The 22527-nt window shown below is 46.9% G+C and overlaps 1 protein-coding gene across 5 annotated transcripts in view; it reads right to left on the minus strand.

Annotated features, from left to right (window-relative positions):
• The window catches only part of Dixdc1 (DIX domain containing 1), a 75416-nt gene that overhangs the window by 48187 nt on the left and 4702 nt on the right, over positions 1-22527 (minus strand). For 2 of the 5 annotated variants that reach the window (XM_029481902.1, XM_021171322.2), the window contains exon 1: positions 15942-16239. The exons of 2 other annotated variants lie outside the window; for them this stretch is intronic. In XM_029481902.1, coding sequence (XP_029337762.1) covers positions 15942-16001 — 60 coding nt within the window. In that variant the 5' untranslated portion in view covers positions 16002-16239. Of the gene's footprint in view, positions 1-15941; positions 16242-22527 lie in introns of those variants that run through there. One more of the 5 variants, XM_029481899.1, reaches the window with a different exon arrangement.

Here is a 22527-nt window from a genome sequence, read left to right on the forward strand (position 1 = left end):
TCACTTTGTAGACCAGGCTGGCCTCGAACTCAGAAATCCACCTGCCTCTGCCTCCCGAGTGCTGGGATTAAAGGCGTGCACCACCACGCCCGGCTGTTTTATTTCTGTAAGAGCCCAAGATCTTAAAACTAAAAATTAAGTTCAAGGGCCAATTATATTAAATTATAATTTGGTTAAAATACAGTTAATTTCTAAGTCTCAAGCACTTCCTTGGTGAAAAGGAAATTATTACTGGCTGCTTTCTGGGGCTCAAATTAAATCTTCTTTAGTTTCTCTGCTGGTTTTTGGACATCGTCATTGGGAGACAGCAATAAGGCGAAGCTCCATCGGCTACTGACACTACAGGACCTGCAGTGGCCAGCAGGAACTGGGAGGAGGAATCTAACATTTCCTGAGAACCTGCCACGAACCAAACACCATTTCTGGTGGTGTGTTCTGTTTTTGTGGTACAAGGGATTGAACCTAAGGCCTGGTATGTGTTGGCCAAGTGATCTATACTTGAGCAATAGCTACAGTCCTGTTTCTGGTATTCTAATTTGATTACTAATTCTCGTGTTCTGACACAAAATTGATGCTTATCAAAGGGTTGATTGTTTTTACATTCTCTCTCTCTCTGTGTCTCTGTGTGTGTCTCTCTGTGTGTGTGCGTGTGCTTGTGCACATTATGAGATGCAAGTGTGGCTGTCAGAAGATGGCTAGTAAGAGTCGGTGTTCTACTTCCACCCTGTGGGGCTTGGGGATAGAACTTAGGATGCTAGACTTGCCAGTAAGCACCCTTGCCCACTGAGACATCTTGCCAATCCTGGTCATTATTATTGTTATCAGCATCATCTAATTTGATTCCCCGCCCCCCCCCCAAAGTGTATGTGTGTGTTTGTGTGTGTGTAAACAAAAAATAAAAACCAAAATCATCATAAAGCCGGTATTATTTCTACTTTATGGATAACATTGATAGAAGTGACAGAACAGGCCCCTTGCCATCTACTCATTGCAGAACATGAATCAGACATCCATGCCCAGAAAGCAGCCGATACATAATGTTCCAAGGGACTGCCTGAGGCAGCCAGGCCGAGGGCACCTCTGCAGTGAATGCTCTGGTTTAAGGGAAAGAAGGTAAGAGCAGACAGGGCATTAAGAGTAACACCTAGGTGGTAAAACTCCTAATGGGCCTAGAAATTTTAGAGATCCTCTGTCTGCCTTCCAAGTACTTGAATTACGGGGCTATGCCACCACACTGGCTAAACTTCTCTGTATATAATACCGGCCACTCTTAACTCACCCTCTAAGCATTCCTGCTTAAGATTCTTCCCCGGTCTCCCATTATCCTGAGGATAAGTCCCATTTCTCAGCTGCCCTACAGTAGGCCTGTCTGGTTTGCTTTCCAAGGTACTCGGGCTGTGCAACAGGAATAGACCTTGGGGCATCTGGGATCACCCTCTCAGCCTGTCCAGACCACACACAGTTCCCAGAATGCACCACACTTTCTCACCACTGTACATCCCTCTGCCTGTTGATGCTTTTTCAAGTCTCAACTCAAGCACTACTTTTTAAAGAAAACCTTCCCTGACCTCTCACATACCTCAGACTCAATGAGGACTCTTGTGTGTGTCATTCAACTGGTTCACCAGTAATTTGAAAGCAAGCCATGGCATAGCAAAGATCTCAGACCTCTACACAGTTTGCAAGTATACGAACCTGAGTTTGGATCTTGAGCACCCACATAAAAAAGTGGGCACAGTGGGTGGTGCACACCTACAACCCCAGCACTGGGCATGAAGACAGGCAAGTCACAGGAGCTCACTGGCCAGACAGTCTACCAAAACTACAGGTCTAGTGAGAGAGCTTGTTTGAAAAAAATAACAGAGAGTGACTGGAGAAGGCATCCCACCATCATCCTCTGGCCTACACTCTCTCTCTCTCTCTCTCTCTCTCTCTCTCAAGCACACATACCTGCATATTCAACCTTCGTGAACACGCACACACACACCTGCATGCACACACACCTGTATACACATACCTATAAATACATACAACACCTACACACACACCCCTGCACACTCCTGCACACGTATACCTGAACACATATACCTGTACACACACACCTACACATAATACAACATCTGCACACGCATATCTATACATACATACACCTTCACACACACAACTGCACACACACATTTTCACACTCATACCTGAACCTGTCCAGACCACACACATACCTGCCTACACACACACACACACACACACACACACACACACACCTAGACACACATACCTGCACACACACACACACACACACACACACACCTATACACACAAACAACACCTGCATACACATCTGTACATACCCACAACACCTGCATACACATCTGTATATATACACAATCCCTGCACACCAGAGCACACACATGCTCACACACCTGTGCGCACGCGCGCACACACACACACACACACACATCTGCACACATACCCACTTGCTAAAAGAGGCATGTCCTGTAAGGGTTTGCACAGGTTGCTGAGACAGCATTAGTCCAGCCCGAAGGCTAAGAGGTTAAGGAGCAAAGCAGGCAAGGTGTGAACTCAATGGTCCTAAGGTGTGAAATATGATCTCTGCGGGGAGTCACAACAGTTCACAGTAATTTGCCTCTTAGAGCACCTAGTGCTCACAAATATTTGCTTCCTGAGAGAAGCATTTGCCGGTTTCATCAGACCCATACTTAAGTTACTGCAGAAGCCCATTGTACAGGGAGGGACAGGTGATTTTTCAATAGAGCAAGATGATTTCTTCTTAAGTAACCATAGCCTTGTCTTGGCTGCAAAGAAGCGAATTATCTTGGATGCAAAACTGATCAGGGGTTCCAAACAACTTCTCGTGAGCCCCAGCTGGGGTCTTCCAACAAGCGGGGATCCGCAGCATGAACAGTATAGAGCTGCCACTTTTCAGGAAGTCTATTCTGGATCAAAAGCTATGCTAGTTCCCTTAGACTCACCTTTCTCTCATGTTATCCTGCTTGATTTAAATGTTCTATCTACAATGCAGACTAAAAACTGAGACTCGGAATAAGGTGAGATGACCCATTCAAGGCCACCCAGATAGGGAAACATGAATATGAGATTCAAATATAATGCCCAGGGCAAAGTTGGAGTTCTTCCCACTCTTAAATTAATGCCTTTCTGAGCTGTAAGTGACTCTGGTGAACCTCGGAGGATGCTCTTTAGTCTAAAGCACCCCTCCCACAGGTGATGCCTGGGTCCCTGATGCACTATTCCTCGGCACTAAGTGCCTCAGTGTGGTTCAGACAAGCCATAACAGCATCCCGAGGGAATCCATTGGAAAAGCAGTGTCTTGGTATCTCCCAGCTCTACCAGAACTTGCATTTTAATGGGATCCCCTGATGTCTATATGCGCATTTGAGTGTAACAAACAGCAAGTTTGTGACAAACACTGCTCTCTCCAGATGCATGGCAAGACAAGGAAGGGCTGTAGCTCAGTGCCCGAGTGTCTCTGCAGTTTTCGGGATTCTTATGTTTCTGGCCTAAAGATCTCTAAGATCCTGACACTACACCTGCTACAAAGCATGGTGTATAAAGGACACGTGAAGCTCACTCACTCATTTCTCTGTTTTTTATCTCCTCTCTTCTGTCTTTCCTTCTTCCCTTATTCCCACCAGACCACACCATTTGTTCACACTGATGGGTCATTCAAAATCCCTAAGGATAATTTTTAAAATTTTAATAACTTTTCATTGTGAAATAATTTCTGGCTTATGAGAAGGTAAATGTGGGCTGGGGATATGGTTTCATAGGTAGTCAGTTTGCCTACCATGCAGAGGTTCAATCCGCACTTCTACATCAAGTGGGTGTGGTGATGATTTGCCTGTAATCCCCTTTGGGCAGGAAGATCAGCTGTTTAAGGCCATTAGCTACACAGCAAGGTTGAGGCTAGCCTGGTCATACATCCTGTCTTAAAAACCAAAAAAAGTTAACTATACCAACTGCCCATCTGTACTCCTGCCCAGGTTACCACCAGAGAACCACAGCACAATGATCAAAATACAAAACTGCCATTGACAGGATCTGCGGACTTCCTTTGAATTCCTTTTTTTAAAAAAAGACCAATGTGGGTCCTGGGGATGAAACAGAAGCCATCAGGCTCAGCGGCAAGCACTGTGCCACCTCATAGACCTTTAATTATTTTTTCTGGTTTTCTCATGACGAGATTCAGGTTGTAGGTTTTTGGTAAGAAAAATCATACGAAAGGAAAGGAAGGACCCAGACAGCAGCGCCTGAGGACTGGCTGGCCGGCAGCACTGTCAGGGATGGGGGTGACATGGAGAACGAGCAGCGAGCAAAGCAAGCAAGTAAGTTCCGGGCACAGTCTGAACTGTTTATAGGACGCCAGGGTGGGGATGTCCTCCAGCCAGCTGACAAAATATGTATTCAGAGCACAGGACATGGGGGGCTGCGTTGAAGACACACATTAAGAAGTACCTACGCATGTCTACAAGTGGAATCGTAACCGTGCAAAGGACTACCTTCCGCTGAGCACTCGCTACATGCCAGGTGCTGCGGTAAATACTTGACCACAGACATTCATGTATTCACCACCTCACACACACTGATCCCGCAAGGAACCATCACTCCTATTGGACGGATGTGAGAGCCGAGGTCCGGAGTAACAACAGTACAGCTACAGCCATGGCACTGGCCAGCCGCAGAACAGAGGCTTGAATTCAGTGCTTATTCCACATCCTGTGTTCCAAAGCTCATAGAGTGAGCGAAGCGAACTGTGAGAAGTTATCTGGTGTGAAAAGGATTGGGAAGTGAGGGCACCTGAGAGTCAGAGAGAGAGGGAATGTGCATTATCACCTTCAGCCATCAGTGCCCCTTGGGGTTGTTTCCCCCCCTCAACTTGGTATCTGGGAGGAGACCATCAATGGAGAAAAAAACATCTTCATCAAATTGCCTGTAGGCGAATCTGCACAGCGCTTTCTTGACTCATGGCTGATGTGGAAGGGCCCAGGCCACTGTGGTGATGCAGCCCAGGCAGGACCGTGGTCCTGGATGGGAGAAGAAAGCAGGCTGGTGAGCCATGGGTGGCATGCTATCAGGCAGCGCTCCTCCATGGCTGCTGCTTCAGCTCTTGACTTCCCTGGATGATTTAGACTGAGGTATAAGCTACATAAACCCTCTTCTCCCCAGCACTGCTTTTAGCCGTGGTGTTTTATTACAGTGCGAGAGAGCAAACTATGACAGGATCCACTCATTAGGATCACTGTTATATGGGGCAACATGCTCAAGATCACACCACCACCGGGTAATCAAACCAGGTAAATCCAGTCCATCTTTCTCCAGACAATATATCATTTCTACCACCTCAAAGAAACCCGGGGCTTGTCACTGTTAGGCTAGTGAGGTGAACGCAGTTCAGCAGGTAAAGGCACTTGCTGAGCTGATTTCAATCCCCAGAGCTCCTGTGAAGGTGGAAAGGAAGAATCAGTGCCACAGAGGTGCCTTGTGACTACCACACGTGTCATGGCATGCACACCCATGCACACCCATGACATCTCAGCTTACTACACAAGCATAGAGAAAGGAGTTCAGAACCCTAGACCACCTAAAAGCTGGGTGAGTGTGACAGCCAGTGCAGGAGGTGGCAAGGGGGATTCCCAAGAGTAAGCCAACTAGACACACTAGCCAAAAAGGGCTGGTCCAAGGGGCTGCCTCAATATACAAGACAGTGTGTGATCAAGAAAGACCCTTAACGTCCTCTTCCAGCACCAAGTGCCAGGCAGGGACAGAGAGCACAATGCTACAAGTAAGTTACATGGCGAGGTGAAGCAACTTGCTCTAGAACAGCTCATCAAGCCTGGACCGTCCACGGAGGGAACCAAGCACAGGCTCGTGGAGAGGTGGAGGTAGGCAGGGATCACCAGCATCACTAAAGCAAAAGGGGCTGGAGATGAAGTCACTGGTCATGGGGTCCCAGCCAGGGAGAGACAGTGAAAGCAGCAGGTAGAGTGAAAGGATGGAGAACATGAGGAGAGGAGGGGCTGATGGGCTGCAAGTGTTACGTTTAATAAAATGAGAGGTGGAAACTGGGTTTGAGCACAGGGTCGGGGTCCAAGACGCCAGGTGTAGAGTCAGTGCGAGAGTACACACCTGTAACCACTGCACTCGGAAGGCTGAGGCAGGAGGACTGTTTAAGATTAGCCTGGGCTACACAGTGAACTTGAGGCCAGCCTGGGTGACAGAGCTGAGTCCCTTCCTCTCTCTCTCTAAAAAGGGAAAAAGGCTTTTTTGTTGCTGTTGTTTTGTTTCTCATGTGCAGGTAACATGATGGAGTAAGTTCCAGATGTGGTCCTGATGAAGTGGTGTGGAGATTTTAGTCGGAGCAGAAGGGCAGGGCAGGAACTGGGAGTCTAGATCATCATTAGGATGGAGCCAGAAGTTCTCCCAAGGAGGGAGGAGGAGACAATAAGATATTGGGGCTGTTTTGTATTATGCCCAGATTCATATTAAAAAATGGCTAATCAAGCCTTAGGATGTCTACCACAAATCATGCTGGTTTAAGCCAGCCAAGTGGAATCTAACCAGCATATTCGAGCTTCACAGCTGCATGGGGCAATACCTACCCCAGGCGAAGGGTCAGATAGCTCTGCTCCAGGTCTCAGCTCCACCCTTTCCATATAACTTGGTGGAGGTCAGCCTCTAAACTGGGGGTCTAGTCTCCCTGAGGCCTTGAGGTATCTGCACTTCTCACTTAAAGGGCAAGAAAGACTTTGTTTCTTTGCTACCAAGTGCCTGCTTCGGGCTCTTAAAAACCCCTACTTAAAGGAAAGTCGCCAGAGTGAGCGAGGGTGGGGGTGGGGCAAGTGGGGCCAGAGAGAGAGCTAGAGAGTTGGCTCAGTGGTTAAAAGCACTGACTGCTCTTCTGGAGGTCCTGAGTTCAAGTCCCAGCAACCACACAGTGGCTCACAACCATCTGTAATGAGAGCGATCGGATGCCCTCTTCTGGTGTGTCTGAAAACAGCTACAGTGTACTTTAATAAAAATAAATAAATCTTTAAAAAAGAAAAGGCAAAGTCACACTTTTGGGGAGCAGCACAGCACCCACTTCCCCACCAAGATGCTTGTCTTCGAAGGGGCTGTGCTGTGGGTCCAGCACTGCTTGGCTCAGCTGCTTGGCTTTAACAATAACAGGTCAGACCCCTCCCCCCACACCAGAAAGAACACGATATGCTTTTTGCACGAGGCTGTCATGTGCAACTCCTGCAGCCTCTTTGTTTTCTTCCCCCCTCCCTTCTTTTGTACTACAGTATTTAATAAATTGTAATTTATAGCTGAGTAGTAGTGGCACACACCTTTAATCCCAGCACCTGGGAGGCAGAGGCAGACAGATCTCTTGTGAGTTCGAGGCCAGCCTGGTCGACATAATAAGTTCCAGGACAGGCAGGGTTATAAAGAGAAACCCTGTCTCCAAAAAAATATGTAACTTTTATAAAGATAGATGTTTGTTTTGCATTGCCGAGTGTTAAGTCCTGGGTCTCAACATACTTAACCAACAGTCTACCCCTGAGCTACACCCTCAGCTCCCCAAAGCCAAGAGTTTTAAAAACCACTTGTATTATCTTTACATACTGTCCTTGGATAGGTGTGTGTAGGGAAGTTATGGTGTGTGAAATGCCAGAGCTTGTATGTGGATGTCAGAGGACACCTTGGAGGAGTCTGTTCTCTCCTACCATGTGGCTGTAGGCCATCTTGCAAGTCCAGATTTTCAGTTTAGTTACGCATAGCTTTTTATGAGTGTGAGTGTTTTGCCTGCATGTGTATCTGTGTCCAACGTAAGTGTCTGGTAACTGCAGAAGCCAGAATAAGGTGTTGGGTCCCCTGGAATTAGAGTTACAGATGGTTGTGAGCCATCTTATGGGTGCTGGGAATCAAACCTGAGGCCTCTGGAAGAGCACCCAGTGCCCTCAACCATGAGCCATCGCTTCAGCCCCAGGTTTTTTGTTTGTTTGTTTGTTTGTTTGTTTTTTAAAGCAATGTTTTCTCCGGTTAGAACCTGGGTGTGGGGTTCAGAGCCTAGACCATTCATTCTCTTTTTCTTCCCCCCTAAACCTCCCATCTAATTTACCTACCTCCCCCTTGCACTTGGTTTCTTCAAGAACTAAAAGGATACATTTTAAGTGTGTGTGTATGTGTGTGTGTGTGTGTGTAGACAAAAAGAGACACATACACAGAGACACTGAGACAGAGGAAGTGCCCACAAAGTCCAAAAGAGGGTGGGTGTCAGATCTCCCGGAACTAGGGCATGGTGGCACAAGCCTGTAATCCCAGAGGCACTAAAACGAGATGGACCAGGTACGTCCCTAGTAGTTCCCTGGCCTGGTAGGCTAGGCTACCTGGCAAATTCCAGGCTGGTAAGGAAAGTTATTTTAAAAAGGTGGAAGGCACCTGAGGAATGTCACCTGAAGTTGTCCAGTAACCTGCACACACACACACACACACACACACACACACACACACGTGTGCTCGTTCAAGTGTTGTGATCAGCAGGCTGTCCATTTACTAATGAAAAGCTGAGGTAGAAGGAACGAAGCCACCATGGAGAAAGGGCCGTGCTGAGGAGCCTGGCCCGGCACCCAGCGTTTGAGCTTTAGTTTTTTCTCAAGTCTGAAATACAGCAGTGGCCTTGCCCTCTCACTGGTTTAATTTTTCAGATTTTCCTAGGAGTGTGAGTCAGTGAACTCCACTTGCTAGCTCTTCTTGTTCACGTTGGGTTTATGGCACCTGCAGTCAGAGCTTGACAAAGAAGAGAAGGGCAAACCAGGCAGCTGGTACGTCTTGAGTCCACGACAGGACAGAACCTGACTTTCTCTTGAGTTTCAGTTTTTAACTTGTTAGGAGTAGCTCTAAAGATGTCAGTGTTCAGGGCTGGAGATAGAGATTGCAGCCTAAGGACACTTGCTGCTCTCACAGAGGACCCTGGCTTGGTTTCCAGCTCCTATGTGTCGGCTCCCAACCAGCTGTAACTCCAGTTCCAAGGGGTCTGATGCCCACTTCTAGTCTCCCCAGCACTAGGCACTTATGGGGTACACATATGTAACATATATTACATATGTTATGGTATATATTATATATGCAGACAAAACATAAACATAAAAATAGATTTTTTTTTTTTTTTGGTTTTTTCGAGACAGGGTTTCTCTGTGTAGCCCTGGCTGTCCTGGCACTCACTTTGTAGACCAGGCTGGCCTCGAACTCAGAAAGAAATCCGCCTGCCTCTGCCTCCCGAGTGCTGGGATTAAAGGCGTGCGCCACCACGCCCGGCTCATTTTTTAAAAGATGTCAGTGTATGGATAATTCTAGAGAGAGAGAGTTTTGATGCTAGCTCCAAGTCAGGCCTCAGAGGAAGGAGAAACAGAGACAGCAGTGGTCTCTGCTGTCTAAGCACAATTTGAGTCTCAGAAGGCCCATCAATCCCCATCTCCATCACCTTCCTCCATGTACCCTCTAATCTGAGTCTAAACTTGCAGTGTACACAGTTCTATCCACATCTTCATCTGGGCAGGGGCCCTTGACCTTGGAAGCCATCTTGCTGCCAAATGTAACTTTCCTTCTGTTTTTCTTTAGGATCCACCCTTCCTCCCCTCCGCCCTCCACCCCGCCCGCCCTGCTGGGGATGGAGATCAAAGACTGTTTCTGCACAGGATTTGTTTGGTTAGAGCTGCCAGAGCAGGGAGTAATTTCTACCAGGGAACTTCATGGGACCCACGGTTCCTAGTGTGAAATGTCAGAGTGGTCTGTGACTCCCTGTGGGCCACCCGGAGAGCAGCAAGTTTTTCTGACAGGCCAGAGACAGTGCAGAAGAACACTGACAGGCACACAGAAGAAAATTAGTTTAATAGCGATACCAGCTTCCTGTTTAGAACTGAGACCCCCCAGCAGCAGAAGGTGGAAGGGCAGCTATAAGAAGTTCCTCAGATACAAAAGCCAGGATAAGCTATAACAGGGCTAAATTCTGTAGGGAAAAAAAAAACCCACAATACTGTATTTCTTTTCTATTATTTATTTAGGTTGTTGTTGTTTTGATACAAGGTTTCTCTGTGTAGCCCTTGATGTCCCAGAACTCACTCTGTAGACCAGGCTGGTCTTGAATTCAGAGATCCACCTGCCTCTGCCTTCCAAGTCCTGGGACTAAAGGTGTGCGCCACCACCACCCAACTCTTTTCTATTAGTTCTTCGGTTCTTTGCTGAGCCAATGTTCTTTGTTCATTGTCCTTGATGGCTAAGTTGGGTCAAATAAAAGCATCATTAAGATTCCTTCTTCCTCGCACGGACAAGGCCATTCATATCAATGTTCAGCTTTGTGGCCAAAGGATCATATAGAAAAAAGAACTAAAGTTCTTTGATGAACTATCCCAAAGGATAGCATTTCATAAACTCATCGTAGAATTTCCAATAACTAGAAGCTCCGTAAACGGTCTATGTTTTTTCATGAATACAAGTTACGAGGTAAGCGCTCACTAAATGCAGGAGAGTGACTCAGTTCATCTATCTGTAGTCAGTCAGCCAGAGTCTGAGGCGCCTCTTAGCTTAGGAACGGAACATCTGGCCCACCCTGAGCACTTTGATACTGGATTCACCCCCTTACCAAATGTGGCTGATGAAGGTTATTGTGTGACCACTTTAATGAGGGTTAACTTAGGGGCTAACGCAGAAATGCCTTCAGAAAAGTGTGAGTTTGAGCCGTTGGTCTCCACAGCCCAGACAGGGCCCAGCTCCAGCTCTGCAGATGAAGTATTACTAGCATCAAGCTCTCAAAACGTCCTGGGGGATGGCACCTGGCAAACTGTGCCCTATCACGGCTCCACAGCTGGGTCTGCCCATCACGGGGCACCAGGAACACAAGGCTCCCTGATAGCTGCTTCCAGCCAGGGAGCATCTGTTGAGCTGGCATTGGCGCCAGTGGGGAACAAAGCCAGAGAGCCTGGGTGGGTGGGGGTGAGGAAGTCAGGCTGGGAGGTGGGGGGGGCTTTGTTACATTAAATACTTAACTGGGCCTTTAATTTCTACAGCAAAGCACTGAGGGATTCACTGTGGAAATGGCTGAAAGCTTCTTTTTTTGGCCCGATACTGCAAAGCTACTCCACGGAAAGCATGAGACACTAAAGAGGGATGCTCCCAGCAGGGACTCTGCCTGTCAGTCAGTTCTCTTCCTTACAAGGTATCTCTGGTACAGGGTGAGGCTAGACCAAGACTCACTCTGTTTCTCAGGGAATACCAAGCAGATGGATTCCCTGCCCCCCACCCTTCTTTTTAAAAACAAAACAATTATTTATTTATTTATTTATTTATTTATTTATTTATTTGGGGGGGGCCTGGGAGTGTGATCTGAAACTCAGGTCTGCCTCTCTCTCCGGACTGATCCATCTCACCGCCCTCGGCTCACCCCACCCCTCATTTTTATAAACAAGGACTCATGTGGACCAAGTAACCCTCTGCCTCAACCTGCTGAGTAGCTGCGACTGCAGCACGGTGCTACAGAAGTCACACATGTGAACCTGACGGCGGGTTTCAATAGGATTCCTTTCCTATTTGGAGGGAAAAAAAAACCTGTCAGTTCACGTTGTCAGAGAACTGGCTTCACACGGAACAACTTTTTCATAAGTCACTCCCTTGGCTTTTGGCCTCTCAGCCAGCCACATCATATCTAGGCAGAAGTTCGCTCTTTCCCACAAGAAACATGTCTGTATTACCACAGAGTTCCCAAGAATGATACTTTCTTTATCTTCGTTGGTCTGTGAGCTCCATTAGGGAACAGACTCTGTTATTTGGCTTCTATTTCCAGAGGCTGGCACAGTGCCTGGTAAACACAGTAATTCAGTGAGTGTCTGGTGAGTGATCGCCTGCACGCGCTTATCAGCCAAGCGCTGGGAGGAAAATCTGGCCTCAGTGTACACAAAGGTGGATAAACATTGCTTCTTTTCATGGTTTTATTAATTAGAAGGTATCTATACAATCTCCCATAAACATTGCTCCTGTGTGACATTTATGACCCTAAGCATTCTACTGGGGCTTTTCCAGTAGGTTGTTTCTCTCTATAAAAATTTCAATGGCTGTATACATTCCCCTCATCCAATGAAAAAATACACAAATGCTTATTCATCAAACCACATTATAATTGTAGGTCTATTAAAATTTTTCCAACTCAAACACCAAAGTTTTTAAAAAGAAGTTTAGCCCCCCAGGAGAAACACTAGCAGAAATTCCTACTGTCAATGACAATGTTAATGTAACAGTATCCAGCAGTTTGGACTAGGTGCTGTGGAGTGTGCCTGCAACTCCAACACTGGGGAAATGGAGATAGGATGATGGGGAATTCAAGGTCATCCTTAGCTGCAGATGGAGTTCAGGGCCGGCCTGGGCTAAACAAGACCTTGTGTCAAAAACAGCAGGGCTAGGGAGATGGCTAAGTCGGTGAAGTGCTTGCTATTTAAGCATGAAGACCTGGGTTTAGTGCCCAGGTACCTACATACAAAGCCAGGCACAGTAGCCTGCAACTGCAATCTTAGCACTGGACAGGCAGAGACAGGTGGACTCTCCAGGGCTCACAGGCCAGACAGGCTAGCTGACCCAGTGAGCTCCACGGTCTATCTCAAAAAATAAGGCAGAGATCAACTGGAGAAGACATCTGACATCAATTTTAGAGCTACACACACACACAGAGACAGGGAGAGAGACAGAGACAGAGAGAGACAGAGACACAGAGACAGACAGACACACACAGAGAGATACACACAGAGATAGAGAGAGAGAGACAGACACACACACAGAGATACACACAGAGATAGACACACACACACACACACACACACACAGAGCTTTGAGGAAAAAGGAGAATGGAGAAGTAAAGAATTATAGAAAACCCATCATAGCCAAAGTGAGTTACCAACGACAACAGCCAAAATCTATGGTTAACTCACAGTGAACATTAACCGGGTCAACACAAGAGCTTGCTTTAGCATCTCTGGCATGAGTCAATTCTGTGACTGCTTTGCCAAGCCTGCTGACTCTAGGTGGGACTCTGCGTGTGTGTGTCTGTGTGTATGCCTGTCTGTGTGACTGAGATTCTGTCACACACGGTTATATTTAGTGACATATGGAATGAGAAGAGACCAGCAGTAAATAGAGGGAAGCCTTGATTCAAAGGGCAGAGCTTCTCTCTGCTGCTGCTGCTGGCTTTCCTTATAATTAACCAATTAGGGCCATATCCCTGCTTCCTGTGGGAGTTTTCTCTGCCGTGGAGAATTGAGGCTGCAGCCCTAACCACACAGACCTATAATAAGCCATCTGGGTGATGAAGGATAGCTTCAGATACTCTTAGAATAATCCCCAAGAGGTGGCTGAATAAATGTGTGGTATTCTTAGCATCAGTACAAAGACTTTCTCAGAGGAATTAAGTGTTTTCTGGCACTATCTTTTAAGTGCCCAGTTACAGTCTTATCATATGATGCTAACAAAAGAGATTGATTATTACTGGGCCTATTAAGCAACCTTGAGTCTGGAAGATCAAACAGGGCTCCTACCAACCATCCCAGCGACTTTACTCAGACTGTTATTCACTAGGATGCTTATATGTGATAGTATATGTGGAGGGAAATGAAGAAGATGTAGTCTGTATGTGGAAAGATTTACATTAAACTAAGGGGTCATTCAAATTTAACCTATTCATGATATCTGTATTATTTAGAGCCACAAAATCAAAAGTGCTGTTTTCATTTTCAGAGTTCAAATCGACTAAGGAGAAAATGTACATTGGTTTGCAGAGAGGGCAATTTATGGGATGGGTAGACAATTCCAATATCAGTGAGGCCAAGACACATTGCTGAATTGTTCTGAATGGAAGAATTGATTATAAAGTTGTCTGGGTGTTGCTTTTAGGAAGACTCCATTACCACCACAGCGGGTAAAATTACCTTCCACTCTCCTGTCCCCTTGTTTTGAAAGAAGTGAATGTTAGGCAACATTCATGTACAGAGGCACAGAAATGACAGCCAGGCCGCTTTGTTCTCGTATGGGTCTTTAGATGAAGACTTAGAGATGGAGAAGCAGCAGAAAGCACAGACGAGGACTTGGCTCTGTGCCAGCTGCCTTCTATTCAGAAGGTGGGTTCTGACACCAGTGAGCTGGGCTAAAATAGAAAAGGGGGAGAGGCCAGGAGAGGACCAAAGGAGGTTTTACCACAACTAGTGAATGAGCAGGATTTACGCAGGGAAGGAGCAGAGAAGGCCCTGGGGCTGAGAGTGAGGGTGGATGACTGAGAATCCTGCAGACACTAGAAGAGGTGTGCTTCCTGGCTTTTCTGTGTTCACCTCTGGGTCTGTAGCTCTTTGTTAGCGATTCCCTTACATGTGTTCAGTCAAGAGTGATGGGAAGATGAGGAGGCCTGCCGGGCAGGCAGGATACAAGCTCTGCCCTTTAATGAAGGTTGTGACACCCCTCAGCCAAAGGAAAATTCCAGCACAGTTGGTCACACTGGCAGAACGTTTCCATTAGATTTTTTTTTTTTTCCTGTGTGTGTCAGGAATAAGGCTGGGGCACAGGGGCCAGAACTGGGGAAGGTTCTAAGGCAGGTCAGAATGTAGGATTTCCTAATTAGAAACAGGGATCAAGGGGGAAGCCTGCTGTGCAGCTGTAGAAAAAAAAAAATAAAACCTACATGGAAATTCATGAGAATGGCTGGTTGCCTCTAGGGGAAAGGTTGGGAAGGGGGTGAGAGATGGCAAGGGCACAAAGGCTCGTCCATCTTGTCCATAATGTTAATATTTAAGAAGAGAATGGGTTTAGGATGTAGCTCAGTGATCTAGCCCCTCGTCATACGTGCAAGGTCCTAGTTTCAGTCACCCCTGCACACAGGGCTGTTTATATTATCTGACTAAAAACTGATTCTAAAAACACAAGGGCTGTTGTAAAGGGTGGAGGAGTGGGGTACTGGTAAAACACCTTGGTAGCATCCCCAAGGCCCCCACCACACACACACACACACACACACACACAATCTGAAATTTAAGAAACCCATAGAGAAGGGAAAGGTGAACTGAGGGAAAAGGCAGGAAGCCATGACCAATAGCTTATGCCTTTGCGGCTGCTGGCCTAAAGCAACCAAAGGATGACTGAGGGGCAAACAAGAGTAGCCTGAGTCACAAAAGAAGCAAATGGAAGAGGTAACTGGAATTCTGAGAGAAACTTTTTAAGAGAAAACAGAGCCTGCCTGGGTCAATCCTGGCCCACCTTTCCTGTCAGGTTGCAGCTCCCCACCGCAGTTCTCACAGAAGGGATCACACATATTAGCTCCTGAAACCGGGCCTGGGGCCCAGGTTGGTCCTCTCAGCCAACCTTGATTTCCTCAGTGGTGGAGAAATCTAATGTGCAGGACTCAGGAAATTCGCACGTGGATGTGCAGGATTCAGGAAATTCACCCCTCATGTGGACCACCCACAGTCTCCTGCCCTCTTTCAAACTTTCTACCAATGCCACGCCACCGCACCCCTCCCGTGACTCATCCGCTTAGAGCCTGAAATAGAGCTCTGCTGCTTCTGTTCAGGCTTCCCTCTAGGATGTCCCTGGAGAGCGCCTGGGAGGCGTAGGGACCACCTTTCCTGCAAGGAGATGCCTTCTGAGTCCGTGGTCCTGCCTGCCCTTCCCACCTCGGGAAGGTACTCAATCCCTCCAGTTTAGAGGAGGCCCACCGCCCTTCTGATGTCCTCGGGTTCATGCATCTGCACCACACCTACCTCCTTGGCTCTACCACCCAAGCTCTTTAACTGGGCTCCCCGAGAGGATGCCCCTCCTCGCCCCCCAGGATTCCCTTCGGGAGATTAGGCGGGAGGCGCGGGGTGACCCGGAGCTGGGGGTGGGAGGAGCAGGGCAGTTACCTCATTGAAGCCCTCTTGCAGGACGTCCAGTAAGTTCCCGCGGGTCAAGCAGGCTAGCATTGTTCCTGCCGCGGGGCTTCCCGGGTGGGGTCACGCCACCGTCTCTTCCCTCTGCACACAAAGGCGATCAGCTCAGCTCCCTGGGAGCTCTCTGGAGTCCCGCATGCCACTTACTGGAAACCTAGACCCGAGCCAAACTAGCGGCTTGCACTGGGCATGCTCGCGCGCGGGTTGCAGCCGGAGGGGCCCAGCGCTGTGCTGGTTCCTATAGAAACAGCAGGGCGCGCGCTGCGCACACAGGCGAGCGGCGCTCGCAGGCAGCCCTGGGCCTCCAGGGAGTGCGGGGAAGCCGTGGGCGCGCACGCAGGCTCCGCACGGGTGCTCGCAACGAGCATTCACACACGCGTGAGCACACACACACACACGCACACACACGCGCGCTGACACAAGCGGGCTTGCCAGCCTGAGCATATGCCTGCAATCACTACACTGCACGTTTGGAGGCGGGCGTCCCCGAGCGTGTGCACGCACATACAAGCACGTACACACACGCGCGCGCGCACACACGTGCACACACACACACACACACACACGCGCGCGCGCGTATGTAGTCACTTTGCTCATTTAAGGCTGCAAGCACCTCATCACAAGGTGGGTGGGGAAAGGAGTGAGTCACAAGATTACCCCACCCACCCCTTACTCCATTCTCCAGACTAACAGCAACCTTTTTCCACGCGGGGCTTGAGAGTGAGACAACCAGCAACCTTTTCCCACTCGGAGTTGGAGAATGAAACAATTTAAATAAGAGGAAGTAGAATGACAAGAAATAACAATAAAAAGGGGGTCAGAGGAGAGAGGCTGGGGGTGGGGCTCTGTAACTATTAGAATATAAGTAACCGAACAGGGCTAAACAAATCATACCATCATAATAGAAACGTCAGAGGCACACCAAGGATGACCAAGACATTACCACATGCATCTCTTCTATCTTTTTTTTACAAAATAACTGCTAAGGGGTAAGATTGGGCACGGTGGCTCAGGGGATAAAGGCTCTTGTAAAAGCTTGACACCTGAGTTCAATCCAGGAGCCATGCAAAGGTGGAAAGGGAGAACTCACACCTCTCGGGCACAGGCACACATTATGCTCACCCCCCCCCCACACACACACTAATTAATTGGTTTTATAATAAAATAATTGCTAAGAGCCAGCATGGGGGTATACACCTATCATATGCACACACACACACACACACACACACATCAGATCAACACTCTAGAGGTTCTAAGTCCAAAGTTAGCCTGGTCTATATAGCAAGTTCCAGGTCAGCCACATATAGTTCCAGACCATATAGATGAGACCTGCTCTTGAAAGAAAGAAGGAAAGAAAGGAACACATACTTTATAAGTGAGTTTTAAAATAAAGCACCAAGAATGCCCTTGTACATTGACAGGTAAAAGCATCCACCCTTGGGTGTAACAGAACCTCTCTCTTGTGTGGCCTGGCTGAGGTCACAGCTCTGATGTTTATTTTTAAGAACACTGGTCATTTGCATGCTTGGACTAACTGGTCTTAAAAAAAAAAAGAAAGAATGAGAGAAAGAAAGTCCATTTTACATTCCATTTTGTGATCCTAGACAAAAGGGAGAAATTACAGTGTTAAGACCCACAGGAGGTCAGAGCCTTGTCCAAGGACACAGCTGGTCGGGGACACACGACTCAATAATCAAGGAATTACAAACCATTTTCTAGCCATCCTGCATCTTCCTCAGACTCCATTAGGACCTCAGCAAGAAAAGTCCATAATGAGCCTACTAAATCATATTTAACCCAATGGCCTCCTCCTCGGGTCACTAGGGAATAAGAAAACCCTTACTTGGGGTGGCCTGACAAGATATCTAAAGCTGCTAAACACAAAGTTCTTCTGAGGAAGAAAAAACAAACAAAGTGCCTTTGACCACAAGAAGTAGGAAGCTGAGTGTCAACCTGCCCTGAGCTGGTCACTCAGCTGGTTAAATCCTGACTGTTCCACTCAGGCTGAAGCCAGAGGAAAGCAGTAATACCAAGTGAAACCGATCCTGAGCGCTCTGCAAGTCAGAGACCTCTCTGTCCTCCACCAGCTAGCCAGGGTGGTTCATCAAGACTCTCTACTGTTCCTTCAGCCCAAGGCAAAATACCACCAGGAGACTCACTAATCCATGTTTAAGACCCTTTATGAGCAGAAGCGTAAGACTTGCAATGGCATAGAATTGCACATGGCACATCTACATACCTAACGATGAAAAACCAAAACGTTCAGTTTATATAAGTCAATTTGGGCATCAGAAGGAGGCCTATAGACAGTCATCCATGCCAAGAAATCACGGTTTCTCAAAACGCCTGTCTTTGATGGGAACAATGCCTGGGAGCTCAGTGCTTTGGAGAGAAGACTTACAAAGCAACTGATTTGCTTATCATTCTGGTCTTTTGAGGCAGGGCCGTGGGTAGCCCTGGCTGGTCTCCAGCTCCCTAAAAAGCCAAAGATGACCTTGAACTCCTAGACCTCGTGTTTCTGCCTCCCAAGCGCTGGGATTACAGACATGTAGTACCATGCCTAAATATAACTGACGTATTTGTGTGTCTGTGCTATGTGTGTGAAGGTCCCCATTGGAGATCAGACACCAGAAGAGGATGTTGAGTACCCCGGGGTACAGGATGTTGAGAGCAACCCAGTGTGGGTGATGCAAACCAAATTCGGGTCCTCTGGAAGAGCAATGAGTGCACTTAACTACTGTGCCATCTCTCCAGTTCCCATACTGAATTTCAAACCTTCAAAACAGAGATCTCATTTGGCCCATTACCTTATTTCATACAGGGAAGAGACAACATCAGGAGAGGTGCTTACGGTCACTCAGTAAATTAATACAGTGGCTGAGATCTAAATAAAGCCCTTGGAGGCCTGGGCTCATGTCTTTTGCAATAACCCTCCACGCATGCTGGAGGGCATCAGGGTGCTCGACAAGTGACTTGTTTTAAGGCATATGGCTAAATAAATAAATAAATAAATAAATAAATAAATAAATTGTAGAGTTCCTAAATAAATAGATAAATAAGTAAATTGTATAGTTCCTGAAAACCTAGGGAAGTAGTTTCTATTATAACTTTCTAAGATGGAAATATGTTGTCCAAAATAGTGGTTTCTAGCCACATGGGCTACTGAATGCTTGAAATGTAGCTAAGACAACTAGGCAACTAAAATTCATTTAAACATAGATGACATAATTTAAAAATATTCTGTTTCAGACTATTGAGACGTCTCCTCAAACTATTAATAGCTCAAATACAGCATGTATCTTATGATTAGAAACAGCACAACATTTCTGTTGGTCCATATAACATAAAATTGCTCAGAAGCTATGTCTCAGAGGAACATGAACATATTCTGTTCCAGGCTCCCTACTCCATGCTACTGCAATGTCAGTAAAGAGCTGGGACAGTAAGTGGGTCAGATTGGAAGTGGGTTAGAACAGTGACTGGGGCGATAATCCATACAGTGCAGTGCCTGTATATGGGATAGCCACAAAGCACTCTGGGAGCTGCATCCCCTTCCTTCCACTGCAGCAGGCCTGGGCGGAGGCAAGGACTAACTGCAGCAAACTGCTTTCCACAGGTTCCTGCTTCTCTCAGAGTCTGCGTCTGTTGGACCTCAGTCAGTCCTGCATAAATCTTACCAGCAATGGCAAGTACTTCTTCCACAGACTAAAAGCCACTCAAATCTATAATGGAATAGCAAAATTGATCTCATTTCACTGTGTCCCATGTCCTATAGGAATCAACAATATGTATATGTGTAATGGTCACAATTACAGTGAGCAGTTGCTAGTTACATATGAAGAGAGGTTAGGGGGTAAAGATTTTTGCTCCTGACCTAATTACTAAGTGGTGAAGCCAGGAACTAAACCTATGGCTACAGGTGCCAAGCAAGCACTCTGGCACTGAGCTCAACCCAGCAGAGTACTTTTATCTGATGCTTGCAACACAGAAGGTACTAACCCAGTGTTCCTAGATGAATGAATGAACCAGTAAAAGAAACATTAGAAAAATGTATTCAAACCATCTATTAATAAATGTAATAACATGTTTGCATAATTAAGACATTAAGCCTTAAACAAAGCTGTCATTTGGTGAAAACACTGCCTGTGACTTCTCTCTGTGTAAAACTAAAATGTGTGAGATTCACACCTATGAAAAATTGAACATAGTCACTACAGCTGTCATTCATGATGAAAAGAAGCAGAAAGGCAGCTTACATAAACCAATGTTTAAAACTGACAATGAGACAATCAATGACCCCCTGAAATCATTTCTTAATCTTCCTTTTGTTTCCTCATACCATCTGGGGTCTTTAAGGGCCTCATGCTTACAACTTCTTTCACATTTACATTCAGAGACAGCAGCAGGAGCAGCAGCAGCAGCACACAGACACACACACACACAGACTCGCACAGACACAGACACACACACACACACACAGAGGCTTGTACCCAACAGCCAAGATAGCAAACATGTCCTAGCTTCTAAACTGTGGGCTTATGTATGTGTCTATGTATTTACTTATTACAGTGCTGGGGGCCGAACCCAGGGCCTCCTGTGTGCTAGGTAAACCCTCCACCCCTGTACTTCAAGTGGCTAAACTGCTCTTTTGTCTCCAGATTCTTCCACTTGCCAGTCTATATTCATCCTAATCGCTCTCAGACAATAGATTCATCTTGCTACCCCAGGGCCCATTGTCTTTACACACTTCTTTTCTACAGCACATCAAATAGAAATTCTTTGTGTCTGGCTCAGAAGGCCTCCCCTGGGATTGCCTCTGTTTAGGCTAGAAAGCTCCCTGATCGCCAAGGCTCATTCTCACCTCCGAGTTTTCACACTGACTCTCTGCTGGCTTTGAGTGTCCCACATTCTACTCTCCTGCTCCCCACATCATTAGCTCACCTCCTCCAACCTTTGTCTCTCTGTGAAGCTTCTTTGGCCACACTTTTTGGTTTCGTTTGTTGGTTTGTTGTTTTGTTTTGCCCTTTGCCTCTTTTCCTCTTCCCTTTATTCTTTTAGTGTTGAAAATGAGTCAGGGCCTTTGTGCGTGCTAACTGAGCACACCACCACTGCCCTCTGTGACCTCTTGTAACCACTCTTGATTAGAGTCTGTCTTACTCATCTTCATACCTCCCTGGCTTGTCCCTGCTCAAATGTTTCTCGGGCCCTGGTCCTTCTCTTACTGCTTTATTTTAAATGACAATACCCCCTCACACCCACACTCCTAGGTGTCTCACCTGATGTGTTTTTATTTTTCCCAGCAGCCTTCGCCATCACCGTGGCTATTCCGCATACACTTGTCCTTTCCTTGTGGGGCAGTGGGTGGGTCCTTACGTATGTATGTAGGCACTCATGTGCTGGTGTGCTCACACAAGTAGAGGCCAGAGGTCAGGGTCAGGGTCAGGTACCACCACCTTGTTTTTTGAGACAAGTGCTTTCACTGATACTTGGGAGTCAGCAATTAGGCTAAGCTGGCTGAGCAGCCAGCTCCTGGAGGCTCCCTGTGTCTGCCTCCTTGGGGGCTGTGATTATAAGAGGACACTACTACATTGGCATCTTCACGGGGGTTCTGAGATTGAACTCAGCTCCTAGAGCTTGCTTTACTGAGCTATCTCCCCAGCCCTCTTTCCTCCCCCGCTTCAAGGATAACCTCATCCTGGCTATCCTCCTGCCTTAGCCTCCCAGGTGCTGCAGTTGAAGGCATCGACCACCACATCTCGCTTACTGTTCATTTATCATTAGCTTCTCCTGCTCATAAGTAAACTTGTGCAGGACTTCTGTATGTTTTGCTTATTCCAGAACTAAAAAGACTTAGAGTCTGGCACATTGTAGATGCTAAATACAAAACTGGCTGAATTTCTCAATCCTTTTCTTTTGAAAATGAAAAGGTCATTGTGACTGGGTGGGTACCTCGGTGGTTTAAAGCGTGGTATTACTCTTGCAGAAGACTGAGGTTAGGTTCCCAGCACCCACATGGTGACTCACAAGCATCCATAACTCCAGCCCATGGGATCTGACATCCTTTCTGACTTCCATGGACACCAAGCACTCATGCTGTGCACATACATACAGATGAAAAAATACTGATATACATAATATAAAATAAACCTTCCAAAGATTCAAAGATCAAACTAGGCACGGTGGCACGTGCCTGCAATTTTAGCACTGGGAGGTAGCTGCAGGAGGATCCAGAGTTTTGTATGATCATTGGATATAGGGTGAGTTCTAGGACAGCCTAGGTTATATAGAACTGTCCCCCCCCCCCCAAAAAAAAAAGATAATAAAATAAAACAAAACTCAAAGGTCTAAGCCAGGCCTGAAAGCACTAGCCTATACTCTCAGCTCCTTGGGAAACTGAGGAGGTTCACATATTCAAGGTCTCAGTAGGCTACAGAGGGTTCAAGGTTAGCCTGGCAATTTAATAAGACCACATTTCAAAACAGTGTATTAAAGGGCTGCTGATGTAGCCCAGTGGTAAAGTGTTTGCTAGGTATGTATGAGAACCTATGCAAATTCT

Source organism: Mus caroli, chromosome 9, assembly GCF_900094665.2.
Source record: "Mus caroli chromosome 9, CAROLI_EIJ_v1.1, whole genome shotgun sequence".
Lineage (NCBI taxonomy): Eukaryota > Metazoa > Chordata > Mammalia > Rodentia > Muridae > Mus > Mus caroli.